This window comes from Canis lupus, chromosome 13 (genome assembly GCF_048164855.1).
Source record: "Canis lupus baileyi chromosome 13, mCanLup2.hap1, whole genome shotgun sequence".
Classification (NCBI taxonomy): Eukaryota; Metazoa; Chordata; class Mammalia; order Carnivora; family Canidae; genus Canis; species Canis lupus.
The window spans coordinates 7,301,739-7,328,484 of NC_132850.1; the positions used below are offsets into that span (position 1 = coordinate 7,301,739).

The window sequence follows — 26,746 nt, forward strand, 5'->3', positions numbered from 1 at the left end:
CACCTTGTGATTTTAAAACAAGGGCTTCCTGGACTAAGCCTCGGGCTTTCCCATTCTGCCCAGTCTCCTCAACTGGAGGGTGTGAGGGTACGAGGTGTAGCTCTTCACCATGGTGGGCTGATGCAGATCGATCACAGTAGATGGTGGGTCTACAGGGTCTAACAGCTCCAATGGCCACTCATTTTGGCAAAGACCATATTTTTTTTGATAGCTGACCCACAAATCTCTACTGTTCTCTGGCTTACATTGGTAGAATCCAAGGCAAATTTTAAATGTGAAAACATCATTGCAGAGCAGTCTAAAGCAACTTTATGCTGCAATACAAATTCAGGAAGGTAGGAAAGCTAGTGTTAAGCTAAAGTTTTCCTTGAGTGGTGCTTTTCAAGTTTGCTAATGCAGAGTTTAGGAGACGGGGATTACCTTATTACCATTAATCAGAACTCTAACTTAGATCACATTACAATTAAACTGCCGGCTGGTGAGATAAAAACATAACCAGGCAGGGAAAAGAGATACTTGCCTTTTTGTATAGGCTGCTCCTCCTGGAGCAGTAGACTCCTCCTTCTGAGACGAGCCATACGTGGAGCCAGTGGCCGGTGGACTCTTACCCACAGGGCTCTTTTTGGATGGACTCAAGGACCCAGAGCCATGATCGAATGGACTTTGGTGTGTTCCAGCCTGGTACCCAGCACCACTCTGCAGAGTTGAGCCCATCTGGGATGTGTTGGAAAGTGGCGGGCTAGGTTTTGGCACAGGGCTAGGACGGGGTGAGCGCCGCCTCACCACCACAGACTGGAGTGGGCTTTTGAGAGCAGGGCTTCGCTCCCGGGGACTCAACTCAGAAACTGCAGAGGCCCGTGATGCAGAACCAGCACTGTAAGTGGTGGCATCTGGCCATGGTTTCGAGCTGTCAGATGCTTTTGTATCTTGAGAGGTGCCTCCAGAGAACGTCTGCTCCTTGGCCTCATCACCTTGGTTATCCCCGGCAGCCTGAGATGGCCGGCTATCCTTGGAAGAGGACTTTTTCTCCTTTGCAGACTTGCGCTTAGAAGATTCCACTCGGCTGTGGTTGGAGGAAGAACGAGAGGATGAGGAGCGCCTTGACCTGTCAGAGGAAGACTTATCGGAGTTTCTAGAATGGCTCCTGGACCTTGGTGAAGGGGACCTTCTCTTTGGGGACCGGGATCGGGAACGGCCCCGACGAGGACTGTATGCTTGCCGGTAATTCTGCCAATTTGAGCGGTAGTTTCCATAGCCACCTCGGTTATACTGGCCCCACGGATAAAAGCCTCTGTTGCGCCCACGGAAATAATAGGGCCTTCTGTAGCCTCTGTTGTGACCTCGGAAATCCCGATTCTGATATACTCTTGGGTGATTTCTCTCTCTGTTATGAGCTGGAGAATATGATCTGGAACGAGACCTAGAACTGAAAAGGGGAATGGGGGAAATATTTGAATTTTCGACACAAGCCTTTTAAGAAATACCTGCCAACAAAGATATATAATAATTTGAAATCTTGTCCTTATATATTTCCAGTTTTGTTCTCAAAGAAAGGGCACAAACTTAAATACTTAATCCCACTGCTGACCCACATTAAGTACAAAAATATAGATTGAGAATCACTTAAACAAATGATTCACTGAGACTGCTTCATTAATACTGTAGCACATTTTAAACAAATATATTTCTACAGTGACTAAAAGAATATCAAATGCTCTTAATGTAGCTAAGTAAGTAAAACCACTTTATACAAATTGCTTAGTTTCACAGAGGACTGTACACATCCCTTGGTCACTGAAGTCAGAAGAATACAAGCATGGGTCCGTAGACACAGCTGCAGACTGTGCAGGTCTTCTGGCCTCTATACTGGTGTAACACCCTACTCCTCATCCTATTCGGCCCTGTCTGTGCAGTTACTTTCTTAGATTCCACTAAGACCCAGGATTGTAAATACACAGTTCTAATCAAAGAACACTTAAGTAGGAACTTGGACAATGCAACTGCTCAAAGCTTAAAATAATTCACTGTAATCAAGTCAGCAAAAGATAGAAATAATGGTTTTTGACTGAAGACCTGGAAATGGTCTCACCACTCAGGTCAAGTTTCTGTTGTTGATCTATAAGATCCTACCTAGGTGCCACAAGAGGGCACCATCTGACCATAAGACATCCAAGGACACACCAGGTTATTCACCAAAGAAACTACAAAATCACCCCTCTTCCCATATCACTACCCACACATCTTTCTTCAAGTCAACCTAAGGCCTAGTGGTGTGTTCTTCATTCAACAGTATGGATCTATAACTGGGCAAAGGCACATTTTCAGGACCACCAGGATTCAGCAGTGACCTAACATTGTAAAAATTACATGTTTATGAACGCTAGGCCTGTCAATGACCAGGAGGTTTGTTTCCATCAGAAAGCCAAAAACTGTTATTTGTTGGTATAAAAATCTCCTGGGGTCTTTGGATACCTGATGTGCCTTGTCAACTATGATACAGATCATTCACGTTAACCATTCTTCCTGAGTAATTACGTAAAAATTACTTCCTTCCAAAAATATTTTTTCACATTTAGAATAAAAATCCTTCGGTTAATCAGAACTTTTCGTATTAGACCTAACTAATGTATCTAATGTATTTTAGTATTAGACCTAAAAACATATGTTACATTTTGTTTGCTTGTTTTATAAATAACTACATTCAGCACATGTGAGAGATCTTAACAAACGATGTTTATTATTTATGAAGAAATTTACATTTAATTTAATCTGAAGGAGACAAAGTGGGATTGATCTTCCACTGCTTATTACCCATGGTGCTCAGTCACACTGGCAAAAAAATGCATCCTACTGCTGGTTGTTAACAGTTGCTATTTTAGTACAATTAAAAAAAACTTACCTTCCATACTTTTCATTCGAAAACAGTAACAATATAAGAAAAGAAGGAAGAGGCAGATGCAGGCTATGAAACTGACCATGACCCGATTAAATGGCTATACTTGAGGGAGGTGATGCACCACCAGCACTAAGGAGGGTTTAATTCATGTTCCCATCCTCAGAGGCTACTGCTGCTTCTGTCACCAATTACTAGTGAGGGCCCTGTGGCATACTGCATCCAAAACCCGCAGTCATTGCACAGATGCAGGAACATGAGTCTCTGCAGATTGCAAATGAAGTTATTTACGAGAAGTCACTTAAAAGGATACAGTCTGTGAAATACAAGGAAAACAATCAGTTTTCTCCAATTCTGTAGAACTCAGCAGTTAAGTAAATTTAAAGGCATGGTTTCTCAAACTCTGGATAGTATACTTTCCTTGTAGGAGAGGGAAAACAAAAGAAAAAAAAATCATGGAACAGATAAGCCAAAATAAAAATTGAACATCCAGTGGCAAATTTATCTGTTTCTAAAAAACAGAGATGTCAGACTAGAGTATAAAAACATGTTTTCTAGTGGAGAAAATCCTCCAAAATAACAGTCTTCTCAGCATAAGATAGCATGTAAAGTGGCTCTAAGAACTACCCCAACACATACTGCCCAAGATATTTTTCCCTCGTTTGCCAAGTCAATGACCATGCCAAATAATCTGTAGAATAAGAAGAGATCTATCTAGACAGATCTGCCCAGAATTCCAGTTATCACAGATACTTCAGAGCTGGTTGGCATTATTCAATTTGGTTTGTGTCCACTCAATTCTGTCACTCAGTTTTGGTTGTATAGCTTCTAGTTTTTGAGTCAATTACTTAATTTCCATTTACTCGATTAAGTTTTACAGTGTTACCATTCAGAACCAACTCAGCTAACCTGAAATTTAAGTGGCCCAAATCCAAAGACTCTGGGTGCAAGGGAGGAGGAGTTACTACAAGTCACTGTTCAACTCCATATCTTGATAGCAACTTCCTAAGATAGATATAAATATATTTAGTAGGTTTCGCTATTCTTTTTTCAGGGAGGTGAAAAGTGGGATAGATTTTTACTTATATAGACTCTCACATAATTGGGCAACAATCTCTAGCCTACGGCTTGAACTAAGTTTGGTATAAAAACGCATGCTCAAAAAACAGAAGAGGCCATGACTCATTATCCTCAAGGTGTAATGTTATCTTTAAAAATAAAAAGATCTATAGTGTTTTTGTTTGAGGGAGAGACTCCCTATATTCTACTTTATATCAGATTCATTAATATTTGTGCATGCCAACTTTTTACTCACTCTCTGGTCTCAAATGAACTTTTAGCCAGGCCTCTCACAGATTCCATTTAAGAATTACCTTGTTCTTGTCGGGAAGAAAAAAAAAGAATCCCACCAAACATCTCTTTAAGATGTTTTAGAAGGACTACACAGGACTATGGGAAAAAGAATGCAGCTTAATAACTACTTTTCCTGAGGTTTAAATTTCATAATCAGTTCATTTAACAAAAAAATTCTAGATACTCAGGTGAAATAAAGAGCAGGGGGTGGTTTCCAAGTGGTGAAACTGGAGAGACTGGACAAAGTATATCTCCTTGCCTGGTGCAATTATGACGAAAGGAACAAAACTATGCACGTTACCCCCATTTAAATATACGGACATTCACATGTAGAAACTTGTATATACTAAAAAGCTCTTGTCTACTCACAAAGGAAAATTAAAACAGTTTTAAAGAAAGAAAACCCCAACTCCCAAACATCAAAAGAGGAAAGGCACTGGAGGTTCAGCATCTTCTTCTAAAACAGAACTGAAATCAAGAAATCCAGCTGAAGATGTGAATTCTGACTGAATTAATGAATAGTGATAATCAGTTTAAAAGAATTATTTGTACACTTAGGCACAGTGATGTCTACAAGAGTGATTTCTAGATAGCTTTGCCGAATTTTACTAAATAGAGCTTGTTAGTAACTGGCACATCAGGTGTACACAAATGACTCTCGTTAAGTTTTTAAGGTTTAATTATGGTAGCGTTAACAAGGCTTCTCTCCTCGCAATGTTGATCATACTATTATCCTCTTAGCTATTCTTTCTTTGCCGATGATGCATATAAACTTTGGTCCAAAGCCTCCAAAAATATTTCAGGAAAAAACAATCGGGTGTAGAAGATTTGAAGCAAGCAGCTCAGATAAAAAAACAAAATACTGTCTTCCAAAGTAGATGAGAAATGGTACATGCTGGCAGAGGAAAAAAGGAATTAGGCAAACAGCATGGCAATCAAAGGTAATTTGGATTTGCAGCATTTGAAGAGACCCGTAATATCTTACAGCCCAACCCTCTAACTTAGGTCAACTCACTCCAGCTGATACAGAGAGTCTAGCAAAAGATCTCCAGAGACCCACAATGACCAGTGCAATGGTTATTGTGATATGCAATTACAAACCCCTTACCTCAGCCTGCGCTTCCTTGAACGAGAGACAGATCGACTTCGGGACCGAGACTTCGAAAATGAACGAGAACGAGACCTTGATGCAGATCTTGAGCGAGAAGATCGAGATCCAGACTTGGATTTGTTTGTTTTTGACATCTCTGAAGAGAGGGTCACTTTTCAATTATACCTAAAATAAGAAAACAGATTCAAACAGATGAGAGAATACTTTTGCAAACTTGAGCTTCTCTGGACATTTAGAAACAATTTAAAAAAAAAAAAAAAACAGATAAAATGACTGAGGGGCAGCCTGGGTGGCTCAGTAATTCAGCGCCGCCTTCAGCTCAGGGCATGATTCTGGAGACCCAAGATAGAGTCCATCAGGCTCCCTGCATGGAGCCTGCTTCTCCCTCTGCCTGTGTCTCTGCCTCTCTCTGTGTATCTCTCAGGAATAAATAAATAAAATCTTAAAAAAAAAAAAAAGATAAAATGACTGATAAAAACACTTTGCCCTTCTATCAAGATGAATTTCTATGTTAATCATACTTTAATTTAAAAAAATGTTTCAGGGGCACCTTGATGGCTCAGCTGGTAGAGCATGCAACTCTCAATCTCCGGGCTGTGAGTTCTGTGATGGGCAATGGAGGCTTACTTTTAAAAAAATAAATAAATAAAAAATTTTAAAGGAGGATTTCTGAGGCACCTGGGTGGCTCAGTCAGTTGAGCATCTGCCTTCAGCTCAGGTCATGATCCCAAGGTCCTGGGATTGAGCCCCACATCAGGCTCCCTGCTCAGCGGGGAGTCTACTTCTCCTTCTGCCCCTCTCCCCCCCCACCCCCCGCTCATGCTCTCTAATAAATAAAATCTTAAAAAAAAGAAAACTACAAATAAAGGAGGGATTTCTAAACACTACAGTCCCAAACAGACCAAGTCACAGCAGCAAATGGAAAATCTGACGTGTAGCCCTGACCTGAGAACACAATGAAACACTGACAAAAGTGAAGGGAGCTACCAATAATTTGATGCATACAGTCTTTTCTCAATAAGGAAATTCTTCAGACTAAGTCAGCTGCTAAAAGTACTGAGAAGACCTGAGGCAGGTATCCCAATTCTAAGAAAAGAAACTCTCTGCAATGGTATCTTGGTTACTGAATATATGGCAACATCCGACCATTTTCTACTCTCTGGGCCTTACTTAGTCATGAGGCAAATTCTTAATATTTAATTCCAAGAAAATGGTTTAAAAAGTGTGACAGAAAAATGGTGCTGGGAAAACTGGGCAGTTACATGCAAAAGAGTGAAACTGGACAACTTTCTTACAGCAAACTCAAAAATAAACTCAAAATGGATTAAGAATCTAAATGTAAGACTTGAAACCATAAAAATCCTAGAAGAGAGCACAAACAGTAATCTCTTTCATGTTGGCGATAGCAACATTTTCTAGATAGGCCTCTTGAGGCAAGGGAAACAAAAGCAAAAGAGTAAACCACTGGGACTCCATCAAAATAAAAAGTTTCTGCACAGTGAAGGAAACAATCAGCAAAACAAAAAGACAACCCTATTGAATGGGAGAAGATATGTGCAAATGATAAATGCAATAAAGAACTCCTACAACTCCACATCAAAAAAGGTAAAAGGGATCCCTGGGTGGCGCAGCGGTTTGGCGCCTGCCTTTGGCCCAGGGCGCGATCCTGGAGACCCGGGATCGAATCCCACATCGGGCTCCCGGTGCTTGGAGCCTGCTTCTCCCTCTGCCTGTGTCTCTGCCTCTCTCTTTCTCTCCGTGTGACTATCATGAATAAATAAATTTAAAAAAAAAAAAAAAAAAGACAAAAAAGGTAAAAAACAAAAAAAACACCATTAAAAAATGGGCAGATGACACAGACATTTCTCCAAGGAAGACACACAGATGGCCTACAGACACAAGAAAAGATGCTTAACATCACTAATCATCAAGGAAATGAAAATCAAAAGCCACAATGAGGTATCACCTCACACCTGTCAGAATGGCTAAAATAACACCAGAAATAATAATGGTTGGCGAGCATGTGGATCAAAAGCAACCCTTGTGTGCAGTTGGTGGGGATGCAAACTGGTGCAGCCACTGTGGAAAACAGTATGGAGGTTCCTTAAAAAATTAAAAATAGAATTACCATATGAGATCCAGTAATTCTACTACTGGGTATTCATCCAAATATAAAAACACTAATTCAAAAAGCCATAAGCACCCCTATGTTTATTGCAGCATTATTTACAATAGCCAACATATAGAGGTAACCCAAGTGTCCACAGACAGATGGATAAAGAGGATTGCTGGATGGGGCACCTGGGTGGCTCAGTCGGTTAAGTGTCTGCCTTCAGTTCTGGTTAAGATCCTGGGGTCCTGGGATCAAGTCCCATGTGGAGCTTTGCTCTCAGCAGGGAGTCTGCTTCTCCGTCTCCCTCTGCCCCTCCCCCCATTGCCCCCCTCCCCCTAATAAATAAAATCTTTTTAAAAAAATGTGGTGGAAAGGAGTATTACTCAGCCAGTGAAATCATACCATTTCCAACGACATGGATGGATCTAGAGAATACTAAGTGAAAGAAGTCAGAGAAAGACAAATACCATATGATTTCACCCATGTGAAATTTAAGAAATCAAACAAAAAAACAGACTCTTAACTACAAAGAACTGATGGTTACCAGAGGTGAAGTGGGTAGGAAGATGGGTGAAATAAGTGAAGGGGATTAGGAGCACACTTATCATGATGAGCACTGAGAAAGAGAATTTTTGAAACCATTAAGTTGTACATTTGAAAGTAATGTAACACTGAAGGTAAATTATACTGGAATTTTTTTAAAAATGCAAGGTGCCTCTCATTTTTTTGGCTCAGTTGGTTAAGTGTCCCACTCCTGATTTTTGGCTCAGGTCTTGAGCTCTGTGCTCAGCGAGGAGTCTGCTTGATATTCTCTCCCCCTCTCCTGCCCCTCCCCCAACCACTTCCTCTCCTAAACAAACAAATCTTTTTAAAAAAGGTATTCTCAAATACTCTAATACCCTGGCGGCATATACTACATCCTGTAAAATACAGGATATCAACCCATAAACACAGCACTAAAGTAATTTACAAAGTAAACAACTGTCACATCTGCTAGCTCTTCTTTAGCATGAAAACTCCACCTTCTTCCAGGGTCATTTTCCCATGAAAAAACAAAATTGTCTTTTTCCTTTGCTTTCCTCCTCTGCAATACTGAATAGAGAGCCTAAGCATTGCCCTGACAAGTTTGCCGGATTTGGTCTATGAAGTGTGCAAGGCAAGCCAACTCACTTATTTTCCTTTAAACCCTACTCCGATCTTGGACATCTTCCAAGGAGCAAAAAATTGAAGTGCTATAGCGCGTGTCTATCAAAGACCAGGAAAACAAGAGATATGTCAAAACCCACAAAGCTAGTTAATAGCCAACCCAGGCCAAAATTCCAAGGCTTATTCTATCACATCTCAGTGCCTCACTGCTTTCCTGAAGATTCTTTTATGCTGCTGCCCTTGGCTTATGAGGGGAAAATGTTAATCAACAGAGATTTCATCCTCCCTTTTCGGATTTTGTTATTTAGCTCTCAACTCAAAAGCCATCTCCTCAGAGGTTCGCCTGGTCACACAATCAAAAGTAGCTACCCAGGCCTTTCTTTAGAGTCTAGTCCAGTATCATAATCTTTTATTTTTTTAAATCAGAGAACTGCCATTTAGTTCCTGAGGCTATCTTGTTTGTTATCCCATCTGTACCCAACTAAACTGTAAGCTCGCACCAGCAGAAATCTCATCTTTCTTATCTCTGTATTCTCAATGCCTAGAACAGCGAAAGCTTAAACAGTGTTTTTATTATCTTACCCTCAAGGAGCGCATTGTTCTTTCCCATCTTACAGATGAGGATATCTGAGACAGGTAACAAATTTGTCCAAGGGCAGCTTTAAGCGGCAGGGCTGGGATCTGAACCCAGGCCACCTGGGTCCAAGCCAGCGTTCTTAACCACTGCCTCTTATACGGTCTCTCTAGAGCAGTGTCTGCCACACAAAAAGCATTCACAGTCTTTGCAATGAATGAACACAAATCCACACAACCAAGATACAGACAAGATGAAAGGTGGTATTTGTTTCTAATAATTATATCCAAGTTTTAGATATGAATTTTAAGAGCTTTTATAAGGGCACGGAAGTCTGGGAAGCTGTTACAGTTCCACGCCAAAGGGATAATAGCCATAACCATGAAAAGGACACCAAATTAGGTCTAAATTAAGAGGAGGATGGAGAAACTGTTAGGAAGCCAAAGACAAATGGTAATGAATAAGAGACTCCTAAATGAGGATGCCATCCAAATAAACCTAGAGCCTAGACCCTCCCAAAGGTACTGAACTGTTGTGTGCTTCAGCCAGGTCAAAGAGATTTCCATTGGAAGCTGATTTTTGGCAGTAGGGTCATTGTGCAAAGCCAGGGTAGAGGACTAAATTATTCAGGTATAGGAGGTGGAGGTGCAACTGAGCAATTTACAGAAATTGAGTATGGAAAATCCATTTTGTTTTTCTGGTTGGCCTTCAAAATATATTGGGTTTTCCTAGATTCAGTGTTCCTAAATGGTATTTTTCTGTCACAAGTTCAGGGCTATCTTTGTCTGCCTCATAACATCTCTACCCAATCTTCAATTTTAGGGGATCCCTGGGGTGGCTCAGTGGTTTGGCGCCTGCCTTTGGCCCAGGGCGTGATCTTGGAGTCCCGGGATCGAGTCCCACGTCAGGCTCCCTGCGTGGAGCCTGCTCCTCCCTCTGCCTGTGTCTCTGCCTCTCTCTCTGTACTTCTCATGAATAAATAAAATCTTAAAAAAAAATTATACCCTAAAAAATAAATGGGATAACTTTGGATGATACAAAACCACAGCTGAGGGGCGCCTGGGTGGCCCAGTCGCTTAGGTCTGGTCATGATCCCAGCCAGGGTCCTGGGATCGAGGAGAGTCTGCTTCTCCCTCTCCCTGTCCCCTCACTTGTGCTCTTGTGCTCTCTATCGAATAAATAAAATCTTTAAAAAAATAAAAACAAAACAAAACACAGCTGGAAATAAACCAATGATTCATTTAACTCATTCGAGAGGATGGTAGCTAGTGGATAAATAGTTAAAATTAAAGCGATTTTGGGTGCTTGGGTGGCTCAGTCAGTTAAGAGCTGGACTCTTGATTTCAGCTCAAGTCATGATCTCAGGACTGAGATGGATCACACTGGGTATGGAGCCTACTTTTGATGCTCTCTTACCCTCAACCCACCTCCTGCCTTAAAAAAAAAATTTAGATTTAATCCTTGCCTTCATGGAGCTTATAGTCTAGAGGTGCTGAGGAAAAATAAAATAAGCAACCAAGCAAAAATGTAATCACAAATTCTGGTAGGTACTCAAAGAAAAAGACCATATAATGTTTATCAATCTATAGAGTGTAGTAGTGACTAATTTAGATAAGATAGTCAAGAGGTGGCAGTTAAGCTGTCACCTGAAGACATAAAAAAGGGCAAGTTACACTTTGAAGAGAAAGGGAAAGAAGTGCCTAAAAGACAGGAAGTTTCTTCTCTTGATATACATACATATACTATTTAGTAATCCTAAGTAAAGCCATTTTATCAAATAAGCAACGTTTATTCAAAAGAACTCTCAATTATTTTTATTTTATAGATTTATTTATTTATGCTTGAGAGATAGAGAAAGGGAGAGAAGAGACAGAGGGAGAAGCAGGCTCCCCACAGGGAGCCTGATGCAGGACTCAATCCCAGATTGAGAAGTTTCTTCTCTTGATATACATACATATACTATTTTATATTCAAAATATAAAAGAACTCTCAATTATTTTTATTTTATAGATTTATTTATTTATGCTTGAGAGATAGAGAAAGGGAGAGAAAGAGACAGAGGGAGAAGCAGGCTCCCCACAGGGAGCCTGATGCAGGACTCAATCCCAGATTCTGGGATCACGCCCTGGGCCAAAGGCAGATGCTCAACCGCAAGGCCACTCACACTCAGGCATCCGCATCCTATCAATTCTCTTTTGATGACTTTTAGACTTCACTGTGATTACACATACCTCTTCCCACTTCTACCATTTCTTCTGTGTCCATGTTTTACGTGTTTTACAAATATATTGGGAAGTGAGAAAGACCAACACTATCTTGGAAATCAATGTGGCACCTTTTTACATGTTATGAGTACCTAGCATTTGATTTCTGTTCAAACTAAAATTTTCCCCAAAAGAAGTTTTGCTTCTTCAACAAACCCCACTCTTCCTGGAGAGGAGGTTTCATTTAGAATATCTTAAATGAGTCCAGTCCCTACAGAAGAACTATGGCATAATAGCTCATGACTATGAAATGTGCCTCAGCTAAAAACATGTCCCCTTAAACACAATTTGGGTAAAAATTTCTCACAATTAAGGTAAGGCAGTCATCCTCCTACATCATTATAAAAGAATCTACCAACTGAAACAAGTAGCAATCAATGGTCATTATTATGTGCCTGGCATGTTAAGGATGCAGAAATAGAAGACCTGGTTCCTAAATTCCAAATATCTTCAACTGTCCAACATTCTTCAGATAATGTGGGTATCCTACCCACATTATTACCTAAACATGTTTGCCCCAAAATCAATTCATTTGTCTTCCTTCACTGGGATACTCAGAACTTGAAAGTAACTCTCTAAATGTGGCTAATACAGAACTCTTTAGATGGTATTACTGCACCCGAAAATTTCTCCTTCTGGAAAGCCATACCAAGCACACGCTGATTTGGGAGTGAGCCTGAAGTCACTAAGCCCGACCCAGGTCTTTCCTCATACACCCTGCTGCGGCTGTGAGATGTCCTCCTCAACCATCCTGTACTTATACAACTATTATTCTAGTTCTTTTTTCCTACATATTCTTGAAAACCCAAGAGAAGAATTTCAAAGTCTTTTTTTTTTTTTTTTTTTAAGATTTTAATTATCTATTCATGAGAGACACAGAGAAGAGGCAGAGACACAGGCAGAGGGAGAAGCTCCACGCAGGGAGCCCCATGCAGGACCCTATCCCAGGACCCCAGGATCATGCCCTGGGCCAAAGGCAGATGCTCAGCGGCTGAGCCACCCGGGCGTCCTAAACCGCCTTTTGAAATTACTTCAGATACGATCTGTCATTTGGAGCAAGGGTGCACTTCCACACTACTCCTGCAGAGCCACCTGAGAGTAGTACAGTTCCCAAAGCCATCAGCTTTTTCAAAGCCCAAGCTTTCTTCCCCACAACACACTTCTCTAATCACTAAGCAGAACAACAGGTCTTAGGAGAACAGATGCATTTTACTTAAAACAAAGGTCTTAAGATATGTAATTATATGGCTTTTATATCATTAAAAACACATCTTACTTCTCAACTCCAAAAAAAGAAATAATATTGGCGGACAAACCCAAAGCAAACTTCTCTAAATCTAAAACTCTCCAAGAGAGGGAAGAATTCAATTATTCCTTTTCCCTTCTCACCCCAGATTAGGTTTCTTCTCAGTGTCCGCAGTCATTATGCCAGTATTATCTTGGCAATTGTTAGGTACCTGCTGAACTCACTAGAACAAACATTATGGGAGTATATACCCCCAGCCAGAACCCTGTGGGCAGTCTACCAAGAGGTCCAGCAGGAGACTGGCTTACTAAAGCTTAAGTAGTGCCAAATATATAACCTCAAAAGGCCACACTGGGGCTCTGATCTTGGCAGCATCAAATGACCAGCTACATATAAACCACACAACTATCCCTCATCCATAAATACTCGGTTCATTTTTTAAAAGGTCTTCTTAAAAAAAAAAAAAAAAAAAAAAAAAAGGTCTTCTTAGACTTTGTTTTTATAGAAAGAGAATTTACTAGTCAAGCAAACAAAAACAGAAGACAAATATGCTATAACCTGAAAACAAAATGGTAACATGAAGCAGACCCAAAGCCTTCCTGATATGTGAAAACAATTCAAACCTAAATCCTTTAAAGCTTTCTAAACCCATGGAAAGATACGAAAATGGAGGTGCACGAGAGACTAATGCCTATGATGAATAGTCTGATCTCTGGATATCTGCACCCAAACTGCTTGAATGCTTCCACGGCTGTGCTGAGCAGACTACACCTTTTCTTTTCTCACTTCCATATCAAACTTACTATCTCACAAGATATTCAATTTCTTCAAGAGATCTCACGTACCTTAAAAAGCATAGTCAACATTCCACACGGTTTTGAACTCTCATTTCAATGTACACATTACAACCAATTACAAGACCAAAGTACAAGGTATTCTCCTGATAAAAACCAGCCTCTTTTTCTAGCACCAGCAGCTTCCCTACAGCAATGAAGCATATTGGGATATCTTATTTTCCTAGATTATTAGAATTTATTAACAACATAAAATTTTCATTACTAATCCTTACTCATGACAGAAAAGCCAAGTAAGTGTTGATTCAAGAAAGCAGGAGTGTCACAAATGAGCATTTATTTTAATGTTTAATTTGGGTTACAGGACCCAAGTAAGCGCTAAACCTAGGTAATTTCAGCACAGGTTCAATAAAAATCACCCTCTCAGTGGAAACTAAGAGAAAACTAATGGTCAAAACAACTGGTCACAACAATCACCTATGGAAAACTAATGGTCAAAACTAATGGTCAGAACGCTCACCTATGGAAATCTTCCCCAAAACCAGTTCTCCAAAAAAGAAATGCAAGAATCTTACTAGCATTAAGGTTTATTAGAATTCTTTAAGGTTACATCCCTAGTTTAAAATGCCAACACCAAAAAAAAAAAAATAATAAAAAATAAAAAATGCCAACACCATATGATACACTGAAGTATTGAAATGCATAAAACATCTAGGATTTAAGTTTATAAGCCCAGTTTTAGTCATGAATAAATACTGAAAGCAGGAAACTGCAACATAGGAATTTATCTTCTTGAAGTTCAAAGACAGAGAAAGCTATGAGTTAATGACCCACAACAATCATCTAAAGAAACTTGAAAGTATGAGACCAAAGAGTTTTAAAAAATGGTCCTTGCTTGGAAAGGTGCAGCTCAACACCAGCCTCTTTCTGGGAGGATTCTCTACTATAGAGCTTCCATCCATCTTTTAAGTATGATGATAGCTGCAGGTTTTCCACAGGGGTCCATCAGACTGAGGAAGTCTCTTCCTATTCCTAATGTGAATATTTTTATTACCAACGTGTGTGGGATTTTTTCTTCAAATGTTTTTACTGTGTCACTGAGATCATGTCCTTTATTCTATTTATATGGTTCATTACATTAATTGGTCTTCAACTGTTGTTGTCAGACACCTGCTTTTAAAACAAGTCTTAAAATTAACCTTAGCTGGTTATGGATCGCTACCATAACCCTAAAAGAATGGGAAAAGTTCCTGAAGACTGACTCCACATGGCCCGGCACTGGCAGTCCTTTGCCCAGGCAGGCTCCTGGCCTAAGTCACTGCTCTGCCAAGAGGACAGCACACTTTGTCAGATCAGATGACACTACATCTGATGACCGTAAGGTATCATGAGAGTGCTAACCAAATTAGTTTAACAATTCAGGATACCAAAACCAGGAGGCTATAAAATGAACTAGAGAGAGACGACATCTGATTTGCTCTCCATTGTATTTTCAGCACTCTGCACAGTGCTTAGCCACAGAATGGACACTTCACACGCTAAATGAACTGTCTCTTTCAAACTTCCTCTTCATTCTCCATGCTCTCCTCTCCACTACACTAGCAGGAATAATAAAAGACCAGTTCATCAAATATTAACAACACAATCCGGGAAGAGAACTCAGTATGCACCACAGCTCTAATCACACCTGCAAAACTGGGAGTTGAGATCACTCTCGTCTGTTCTACAACTTACACCAATGCACAGAAGGCCAAACTAACTGACTGAGTGCTAGAGAGACACTCACACTTCATTAGTACCAGGTTAGAGTCAAACTCCACCAGAGCCACGTTCAGTCAAGGCAGCCATGCTTTCAAAAGTCACTAGGGTAAGAATTAGAAAATTCTTGGTGAACTAGACACAAAATGAGCAAAATAAGGAAAAGGTAGATGCAAAAATACCGAGAGAGAAATTTCACCATTCTTAATCCGTTATGGACAAAGCCATGGCCTCATCTGTACTCTGTATACCTCTGGGTAAGTTCAGGGTAGGAAAGCAAAACTCAGGTGAAATATTAAACATGTTTACTATTTTATGCTTTTCTCTGGAGATTATCCGTCTCCTGAGTGAAAGAGGGAAACAGAATCAAGAGCAGCTGGGGGGTCTAAGGTACCACTTTGCCAAGGCTTCACACCCCACTCAGATCCCTAAAGAAACTGAAATTCCATGGGGGTGAGGCCTTTGGGGAGAATGACAATGTAGGGGTCTCTGATTTCAATTCAAAACTGAAATTAACATATTCACTCATTTCTCTAATAATTCATTGTTAAGTGGCTCTCATAAATTATTAAGTAAATCAGTAAAGGTAATACTAATTTCAATTCTGAGGTCCTAAAATTTATAAAAATACATGTATATTAAACACCTTCCTAAAGGTGGGGAAAATGGCAATTATTGTTTGAATAATTTAAAGATATAATAAACAAAAGGCTTGGCCTTGCCCTAAGTTATAAAATCAAAAATAAAATAATAAAGTAAAATAAAATAATAAAATAAAATAAAATAAAATAAAATAAAATAAAATAAAATAAAATAAAATAAAATAAAATAATTCTGGCGGCACCTGGCTGGTTCAGTCAATAGAGCACAGACTCTTGATCTTGGGGTCATGAGTTCAAACCCCATGTGGGCATGGAGCTCACTTTATTTAAAAAAAAAATTGGGCAGCCCCGTGGCACAGCGGTTTAGCGCCGCCTGCAGCCCGGGGTGTGATCCTGGAGACCCTGGATCGAGTCCCACGTCGGGCTCCCTGCATGGAGCCTGCTTCTCCCTCTGCCTGTGTCTCTGCCTCTCTCTCTCTCTCTCTCTCCCTTCCTCTTTTTCCCTCTCTCCGTCTCTATGAATAAATAAATTCAAAAAAAATAATGAATAAATAAAATATAAAAAATCTATTCTGAAGTTAATATTAAAAATTTTTAAACTTTAAATATTGAATTCTATAGAACTGCTTTATAAATGTGTAATTTTTAGGTACAGATGTACATATAAGACATACCCTATATAAGCATATGCAGCAAACCGTTAACAGTGGTTACATCTACAGAGCAGGAAGCAAGATATCAAGAGGAAGGGGGCAGGAGAAAGGAGACACAAAATGAGAGAGACGGGATGACAGCTTTTTTACTTTACATATAATTCTCTTAGCTGTTCATTTTACAGATGACTTCCCTCTATATTCTAAAAATAAAAGTTGTTGACATTCCAGAGTTAATGGGTTGATTCTTTTATATTTAATGTGGAATCAAACATCCTTCTGCCTTCTTCTAAGATATCTTTTAAAATCTAAAATAGTAACTTCCATGACCCTAAATAAATAAAGCTGTGTTGTAATTACTGAAAGTCCATTTGGAGAAACCTTATTACAATGAGATTGTTTTACTCTTAAAACTTAAAAGAAGGGATCCCTGGGTGGCGCAGCGGTTTAGTGCCTGCCTTAGGACCAGGGCGCGATCCTGGAGACCCGGGATCGAATCCCACGTCAGGCTCCCGGCATGGACCCTGCTTCTCCCTCTGCCTATGTCTCTGCCTCTCTCTCTCTCTCTGTGTGACTATCATAAATAAAAAAAAATAAAAATAAATAAATAAATAAATAAATAAATAAATAAAACTTAAAAGAAGGGGATCCCTGGGTGGCTCAGTGGTTTAGTACCACCTTTGGCCCAGGGTGTGATCCTGGAGACCAGGGATCGAGTCCCACGTCGAGCTCCCTGCATGGAGCCTGCTTCTCCCTCTGCCTGTGTCTCTGTCTCTATCATGAATAAATAAAAAACCTTAAAAAATAAAAAAAAACTTAAAAGAAGATTAAGAAAGGTCAGCCTTTTAACCAACTGTGCTCTACTTCTTCAAAATGCATTTATTAATTTATTATCAGATTCATACACAATTCTAGAAATGAAGAGCGTAAAGAACCCAAGTGTATCAATCATCCAGCTTCCAAACCTATCAGTTCTCTGCACGTGGCTCTACGGTCAAAATCCTAATAAAGGGTAGATACAGCCAGTCTCTGCAGCTATTTTCGGTTATCTTTTTCCTTAAAAAACAAACAAAAAACATAAAAAAGCAGAGATTCCTTATATTAAAAAACCCAGAAACAAATATCAAGTCATTAAGTTGTACACCTGAATCTAGTATATCAATTATACCTCAATAAACAAAACAAACAAAAACACAAAACCCAGAGGCACAGGGCTGGCTCAGTCAGTAGAGCATGCACTCTTGATCTAGGGGTTGGGAGTTCAAGCCCCACTTAAAAATAAAATGTTAAAAAAAAAAAATCAAACTCAGATATGCAATGAAGAGACCCAAATCCCTCACCTCTACATGCTTCTCCATGTGTGCTCTGCAAAGAAGTCCACAGGAATAACTATTTATCAGCAAACAACAATCACTCCAATTTACGTTCAAACACATTTAAAGCAAATTCCAAAGTGCAACCCTAAGCTATCTCCTGATTCCAGGATGTGAGTAGTCCAAAATACCATTCCCGTTGTGGGCTGTTTCATCAACTTGTTTTTAGAAGTGTGAATACTTTCTAACAGCTGACAGAATCACTGTGAGAGAGCAGAAAATACATATTAACAAACTATGCGTTTGATTAGCAACCCCAAAAGCTAAGGCTGATTCTAAGTCGACAAGAGTCCAAAATTCACTGTATGAACTGGGAGCTCACTTCACCTATCCGGCATTTAGGGAAATATTTGACACTGCCATTTTTTCCCCAAAAGTGCTTCCCCCCCCCACCAAAGGTTTATTTATTTTCGCTGGGAGGGAGGGGGCAGCGGGAGAAAGACTCTCTAGCACACTCCCCGCTGGGCATAGAGCCCAACCCCATGGGGCCCTGAGCTCAGGGCCTGCGACAAAATGAATAAAGAAATAAAATCTTGGGATCCCTGGGTGGCGCAGCGGTTTGGCGCCTGCCTTTGGCCCAGGGCGCGATCCTGGAGACCCGGGATCGAATCCCACGTCGGGCTCCCGGTGCATGGAGCCTGCTTCTCCCTCTGCCTGTGACTATCATAAATAAATTAAAAAAATTTTTTTAAAAATAATAAAAATAAAATCTTTAAAAAAAATTTTTTTTATTTTTATCTATTCATGAGAGACCCAGAGAGAGAGAGAGGCAGAGACACAGGCAGAGGGAGAAGCAGGCTCCATGCAGGGAGCCCGACATGGGACTCGATCCCAGGACTCCAAGATCACGCCCTGGGCCGAAGGTAGGCACTTAACTGCTGATCCACCCGGCCTGCCCAAATTTTTTTAGAAAATAAAAAATAAATAAAATGCCCCATCCCCAGGCACCTGGCTGGCTCAGTCAGTAAAGCATGCAATTCTTGATCTCCCAGTGGTAAGTTTGAGCCCCACGCTGGGTATAGAGATTACTTAAAAATAAAAGAAAAAAATCTGTAAAAATAAATAAACAAAATGCCTGTCTCAAAAAGACAGCACTCCTGAGAGTCACTTTCTAATACTGGGCCAGGTTCTGGAGGGAGTCATGACTTTGGCATCAAAAAAGAACTAGGTTCTTGGCTCCTGCAATCATTAGCTGGGTAAGATACTTCCCATTCCCAATCTTCCAAAAGTAACCTACCACTCACAAAACCACCATAGGAGCTAGGTAAGTGCACATTAACTGCCTGGCATATGCCTGGTGGGTTCACACCACAACCTATGTTTAGCTACAACCCCAGAGTGGTGAGGAGGACATACTGAGGAAGTTCTCAGCGAGCAAATAGGTTTCACCACTGAATTCTATTTTCTTGCCATTAGTAGTAAATAATCAGACATCTTCCTACACGGAACAATAGTGTTTTATATCTTCATTAGCTAAATCAGCATGTGTTGCACTGAGAGGTATACAGAAGCAAGAAAAGGTCACATTCTCAGGTCATGACCTTTGGAGAACGAATCCCTTTGCTGCTGGATGTTAGCAGGGAACATCAAGTTGAGGGGCCATTCATTTGGAACTTGTTCATCACAATATTCCCAGTGCAGGCAATCCATACGGCATCTTCTCTTGAGAATTTTCTCAGTGGGGGTCTACTAAGCTCAGGACCATCTAGGCAATTAATCTTTCATCATTAGAAAAACAGAATGAATAGCATAGCATAGTCAGCAGCTTAAATAATCTCCAATTCACCCCAGAGGCTGTTCTCCTCTATCCCTCAGGTGGGTTAACAACAATTTTAGTTCCAGTTTTAAATGAGTACGTGTTGCCACTGGGGAGTATCTTTTTACTTTTTAGAGGAACTCTCAGCTTTTCTAACTCAATAAAGACACTATAGTCTATGTTGACTAATGACATAAAGCCTCCTTCGGCTCTTATTATGGTAAACCTCTTTAAAAGCTGAACATCCAATTGTGACACTTAACCATTTTTTTAAAATGAAATTATCATTACTAATACTTTGGGCGAAACCAGTGGCACACACTGCAATCACCTTTAAAGCAATCCATTCTTTATTCTGGATAAATCCAGAATTTATCCAAAATTCTTTTTGAGGATACCTGGAAAGGGATTCAAAACTAGTGGTCTATGGACACTTTGCAGATTACAAGGAGTAGGATGACGGTAATAAGTCATAATAAGTGTGTTTCATTATGTTATTCTTTCACTGCTTTAAATTATATTTGGAAGATGGGAGTGTATAATTCAATAATTAAATTGTATTAATTTTTCCGTTCTCTCAGATGTATGAGATTTCAGAACCGTATGGTCCAATACACATGTGGCTACTGAGCACTGAAATGTCACAGGTCCAGACTGCGATGAGCCACAGGAAGAAAATAAATACAAGATTTCAAAGACTTGGTACAGGGCAGCCCCGTTGGCACAGCGGTTTAGCACCGCCTGTAGCCCAGGGCATGATCCTGGAGACCCGGGATCGAGTCCCACATCAGGCTCTCTGCGTGGAGCCTGCTTCTCCCTCTGCCTGTGTCTCTGCCTCTCTGTGTCTCTCTCATGAATAAATAAATAAAATCTTTAAAAAAAAAAAAGTAAAGTCACTAGTTATTTTTATATTACATGTTGAAATGAGAAAGTATTGGATATATTAATTTCATTTCCTTTTTTTTTTTGGTAACATGGCTGCTAGAAAATCCAAAATTACATATAGCTCATACTGGACTTCTTTTGGACAGTGCTGTCCTATGGGACAACAATGATTATGTATGTCTTTTTGAATGGTCAAGTTGTTTTTTTGTTTTTTTTTTTGTTTTGTTTTGTTTTATTTATGATAGTCACACACAGAGAGAGAGAGAGGCAGAGACACAGGCAGAGGGAGAAGCAGGCTCCATGCACCGGGAGCCTGACGTGGGATTCGATCCCGGGTCTCCAGGATCGTGCCCCGGGCCAAAGGCAGGCGCCAAACCGCTGCGCCACCCAGGGATCCCTGAATGGTCAAGTTTTAAACCTGGTCCAATATTATATCATTTGGCGACTTTTATTTTTATTTACTTTTTTTAAAAGTAACCTCTATGCCCAACCAGACTCAAACAACCCCAAGATCAAGAATGGCAAGCTCTACTGACTGAGACAGCCAGGAGCCCCTATTTAGTTACTTTTAAATTTATCATTTATGGGGATCCCTGGGTGGCCCAGCAGTTTAGCACCTGCCTTCGGCCCAGGACACGATCCTGGAGTCTCGGGATCGAGTCCCACATCAGGCTCCCTGCATGGAGCCTGCTTCTCCCTCTGCCTGTGTCTCTGCCTCCCTCTCTCTGTGTCTCTCATGAATAAATAAAATATTTAAAATAAAATAAAAATAAATTTATCATTTATTTTTGCAGTTTACAGATCCTATCTACTAAGATTTTTCTGTTCATATAACCACCTGATGGCTTTCCATTTGTAGCTGCACTTTACCAGACACATTGAGGGGGAAAAGAGAAGTGTCTTAAATATACACACAATTCTACATAAGAAACCAAAAATGATTTCAAGATCTACCATTCTGGATTTTATCCTGAGCCTATAAAAGACCCTGAATCTACAAAAGAAACCAAGAAGAACCCAACCTGTCACTTCTGTTTAAAATTAATTAAGGTAAAAAAAAATTATAAAAATTAATTAAAGTACTCTTCAAAGCTCTCTACATCTAAAGACACAACTACTCCAACTCCAGTTAGATCCAAATACTCAACCAGAACTAAGTTCAGATATATGTGAGCAGTGCAGCTCCTCTGTGGGATTTCCTTCAGCAACAGCATATAAACCATCTGTAGAAACAAATCTATTCCCTAGAACATCATTTTCATGTATATATACATACATATTCCTTAATAAACAAACAAACTGATTTCATCAGATTTATATATGAAAGATCTGGCTTGCAATAGTTTCAAAATACGAAGTGATTGATGTGGTCCTTGCCCAATTGTCCAACACCATTTCAAGCCACTCTCTCCAAGCCACAATGGCCTTCTTTCTGTTCCTTGAACAAGGAAGGCATTTATGGTCTCAGCACCTTTCCACTTGCCATTGTCTCCAAATATACTCTTCTGCACCCTTGAGCATGGCTGGCTCCTTTCCCATCCTGTTAATCTCAGCTACTTAAAAAGGCCTCCTGTAGTGTATTGTCTAATGAAACCTCACTGATCCCCCACCACTGTTCTCTGGTAGTTCTATTTTTCTCCGAACACTTAGGATAATCTGAAATCATCTTATTTGCCTCCCCAAACTAGAAAGTAAGCTCCCCAAGAACACAGGTCCTGTCTGTCCGGCTCACAGCCAGTATCCCCAACACACAGGGGAGACACAGTAACAAGGATTCAAACATCTATGGACTGAATCAAAAGAATCAAAAAAAATCAAAAGCAGCCTTCAAAGACAAAGATAATAATCCTAAAAGGTTAACATCCAGTATGGTTATTTTAAAAATTGTGCAATTGGGGCAGCCCCGGTGGCCCAGCAGTTTAGCGCCGCCTTCAGCCTGGGGTGTGATCCTGGAGACCTCGGATCGAGTCCCACACATCGAGCTCCCTGCATGGAGCCTGCTTCTCCCTCTGTGTCTCTGCCCCACTCTCTCTCTCTCTGTGTCTGTCATGAACAAATAAAATCTTAAAAAAAAAAAAATTGTGCAGGCACCTGGGTGGCTCAGTGGTTGAGCGTCTGCCTTTGGTTCAGGTCGGGGTCCCGGGATTGAGTCCCACATCAGGCTCCCTGCAGGAGCCTACTTCTCTCTCTGCCTGTGTCTCTGACTCTCTCTCTGTCTCTCATGAATAAATAAACTTAAAAAAAAAAAATTGTGCAATTGATTTCCTAAGTACATATCCTTTTAGTCTTTATTTTCTATTACCAATACTTAAGTTTCTTGAAGAAATGTCATATTTCCCTATGGATGAAAATACAAAGTATGGAAATAATTATATTTTGTTTGCTGAGGGTGGAAAGTAAAGAAAGGCTTGCATCACTAAGTAAAAGATGAAATAAAAGCTACAATAAAAACACAGTATTAGTACAAGATTAGAGAAATAAAATATAAAGTTTAGAAATATAACCCTTCCAAAAAATATCCTGTAAGACACATTTTACAAAGGTGGCTTTTCTTTTTTAAGATTTTATTTGAGAAAGAGAGACTGAGAGAGCACAAGCAGGGCACAGGGAGAGGGAGAAGCAGACTTCCTGCTAAGCAGGGAACCCAACATGGGGCTCTATCCCAGGACCCTGGGATAATGACCTGAGCCAAAGGCAGGCACTTAGCCAATTGCGCTACCCAGGCACCCTTTTATTTTTTATTTTTTAGAGATTTATTTGACAGAGACAGGTTGTGAGGAGGAGCAGAGTGAAAGAATCTTTAAGGAGACTCCTCAATGAGCATGGAGCCCTACACATGGCCCAATCTCACAATCCATGTGATCACGATTTAAACTGAAACTAAGAGACACTTAACCAACTGAGCCACCCAGGTACTCCCGGAACATGGCTTTTCAAATCACTAGATAAAAGGATAAATCAGTAGTCAGGACAACTAATTAACAATTTGGTACAGGGCAGCCAGGGTGGCTCAGCGGTTTAGCGCCGCCTTTAGCCCAGGGCGTGATCCTGCAGACCCGGGATCAAGTCCCACATCAGGCTCCTTGCATGGAGCCTGCTTCTCCTCCTGACTGTGTCTCTGCCTCTCTCTCTCTCCTCTCTGTGTATTCTCATGAATAAATAAAATATTAGAAAAAACAATTTGGCACAGAAAGTTAGATTCCTTCTTACCATAAACAAAATAAAATTCCTGATATATTAAAGAAATGATAAAAAGCCATTGAAAAAGAAAATATTAATGTCTATTTGGCAGGCCTGTGAGAGCCTATTTATTAATTTTCTCAGAGATAAAATTTTTTTTCTCAGAGATAAAAGATACTGTATCCATCATAAAAGGACAGCAACATAATAATATAGTAATACCAGGCACTTCTCCAAATGCTTCACCTACATTAATTCACTTAAGCAACAACCCTGCTAGGAGGTACACACTATTACTACTCTCATTTTACACATTAAGAAACTATCCACAATCTTAAATACTCTATTATTTCACCTCTTTGCTTCAGAGAACAAAAGGGAGCTCCTGAAAATTAAAAATAAAAGAATATATACCCAGCAATTCCACTTCTGGGTATTTATCCAAAAGCAGTGAAATCTGGATCTCAAAGAGATTATTAGCACTTCCACGTTCACTGCAGCATTATTCACAATAGCCAAGATGTGGAAAGAACCTAAATGTCAATCAACAGAAGAATAGATAAAGAAAACGTGGTGTAGGGCAGCCCGGGTGGCTCAGCGGTTTAGCGCTGCCTTTGACCCAGGGCGTGATCCTGTAGCCCTGGGATTGAGTCCCACATCGGGTTCCCTACGTGGAGCCCGCTTCTCCCTCTGCCTGTGTTTCTGCCTCTGTGTCTCTCATGAATAAATAAATTTAAAAGTCTTTAAAAAAAAAAAACGTGGTATATACACATAATGGAATACTATTCAGCCTTAATAAAAAAAGAATTATGCAACATGCAACAACACTGATGAACCTGAAAGACATGATGCCAAGTGAAATAAGCCAGTCACAATAAGGCAAATACTGCATGATTCCACTTACATGAGGCATCACAAACAGATTATCTCATAGATTCAGAGTGAAATGGTGGTTGTCACAGGGCTGGAGGGTTGCTAGAAAATGCAACCAAGAAAATCTTCCATAAAATAGAGATGGAAACAGAAAAAAGATAAATTTAAAAGATCAGTCCAGGGGGATCCCTGGGTGACTCAGCGGTTTAGCGCCTGCCGTCGGCCCTGGTGTGATCCTAGAGTCCGGGATCCAGTCCCACATCAGGCTCCTTGCATGGAGCCTGCTTCTCCGTCTGTCTGTGTCTCTGCCTCTCTCTCTCTCTCTCTCTCTCTCTCTGTCTCTCATGAATAAATAAATAAAATCTTTAAATAAAATAAAATTCCAGGGATCCCTGGGTGGCGCAGCGGTTTGGCGCCTGCCTTTGGCCCAGGGCGCGATCCTGGAGACCCAGGTTCGAATCCCATGTCGGGCTCCCGGTGCATGGAGCCTGCTTCTCCCTCTGCCTGTGTCTCTGCCTCTCTCTCCCTCTCTGTGTGTGACTATCATTCATAAATAAATAAATAAATAAATAAATAAATAAATAAATAAATAAATAAATAAATAAATAAATAAAATAAAATAAAATAAAATAAAATAAAATAAAATAAAATAAAATAAAATTTCAGAATGTTGGTAAAGAGAAGTTCTAAAGTTTCTGAGGTCAAAGATTGTCTAAACCATTTACACCTCTTGCATATCCTTTTCTAAGGAAACCAAGGGAGAAATGTGCTCCTCCAAAACAAGAGATTCAATCAAGAAGGAAAGGATATAAAAAAAAAAAAAAAAAAAAAAGGAAAGGATATGGGAAAAGAGAACAGGACCTAGTACAAGAGACATAGGAAAAAAGTCATGAGCATACTGCTGTTGAAATAGAAGCGTGACAACCGGGGAGCTGCCTAGAGAACATCCAAAATGGAACAGATCAGAAGGTATCTCCAGGAAAATAAAACTAACAGCTAAAATCTTTAAAGTATTGAGAAGATTTACACTTCTGGATAGAGTTTTAAAGATTAATTACTGAAAAAATAAATAAATAAAATAAAATAAAATAAGATTAATTACTGGGGCACCTGAGTAGTTCAGTTGGTTAAGCGTCTGCCTTCAGCTCAGGCCATGATCCCAAAGGTCCTGGGATTGAGCCCCACATTAGGCTCCCTGCTCAACAGGGAGCCTGCTTCTCCCTCTCCCTCTGCCACTCCCCCTGCCTGTGCTCTCACTCTCTCCCACGCTCTCTCTCTCAAATAAATTAAGCAAGACAGACCAAAAAAAAGGTATTAACAACAGAGAAAATAAAAAGCCATGCAAAACAGGAAAATCAACCATAACACGTAATACAATTTGGCTGTAAGTTGTACACAGTCATAACATTGTAACAGTGAATACTGCACTAACCAGAATTACATTATAACCAGTGACAGTAAATAGAAGCATGTGAGATGGTCCAGGAATTCTATCAGAAAATCAATACCATCCACGGTGGGAAATAAAGAGATAATCTTAAAAACTAGAAAATCATTAAGTAGGAAAATAAGAGTACATAGAAGCAGTAACAAAAGAAGCAACTGAGTTGGAAATGATTCCTTCTAAGGGACTAGGAAAGATTTTAGTACATGTATTAAGAAAATAAGTAAAACAAAACAAAACACAATACATAAAATGCTTTTTAAGAAACTACACTGAGGGAAAATCAAATGTATACATAAATTTATTCATGTCTATCACATCATTACCAGACAGGGAGATATGCAAAAGAGCCTAAATGTCTACCAAAAAGGATCTTAAATAACTTTTTTCATTTTTATTTTTTAGATTATTTTAAATTACATGCCACATCCATGAGGAAATGCCATGTTTAAAAATCTAAACAGGGGGATCCCTGGGTGGCGCAGTGGTTTGGCGCCTGCCTTTGGCCCAGGGCGCGATCCTGGAGACCCGGGATCGAATCCCACGTCGGGCTCCCGGTGCATGGAGCCTGCTTCTCCCTCTGCCTCTCTCTCTCTCTCTCTCTCTGTGACTATCATAAATAAATAAAAATTAAAAAAAAAAAAAAAAAAGAAAAAAATCTAAACAGGGAATGTGAACAAGAACCAGGCAAGATAAAGTCTAGCCCCAATTTTGATTAAATACACACA

At 40.0% G+C, this 26,746-nt stretch overlaps 1 protein-coding gene across 4 annotated transcripts in view; it reads right to left on the reverse strand.

Moving 5' to 3' along the window:
• The window catches only part of THRAP3 (thyroid hormone receptor associated protein 3), a 66,896-nt gene that overhangs the window by 13,824 nt on the left and 26,326 nt on the right, over nt 1-26,746 (reverse strand). For all 4 annotated transcript variants that reach the window (XM_072771924.1, XM_072771926.1, XM_072771925.1 and 1 more), the window contains 2 exons: nt 5,355-5,522; nt 521-1,426 (listed from right to left, as the gene is read on the reverse strand). In XM_072771924.1, coding sequence (XP_072628025.1) covers nt 521-1,426; nt 5,355-5,491 — 1,043 coding nt within the window. In that variant the 5' untranslated portion in view covers nt 5,492-5,522. The remainder of the gene's footprint in view (nt 1-520; nt 1,427-5,354; nt 5,523-26,746) is intronic.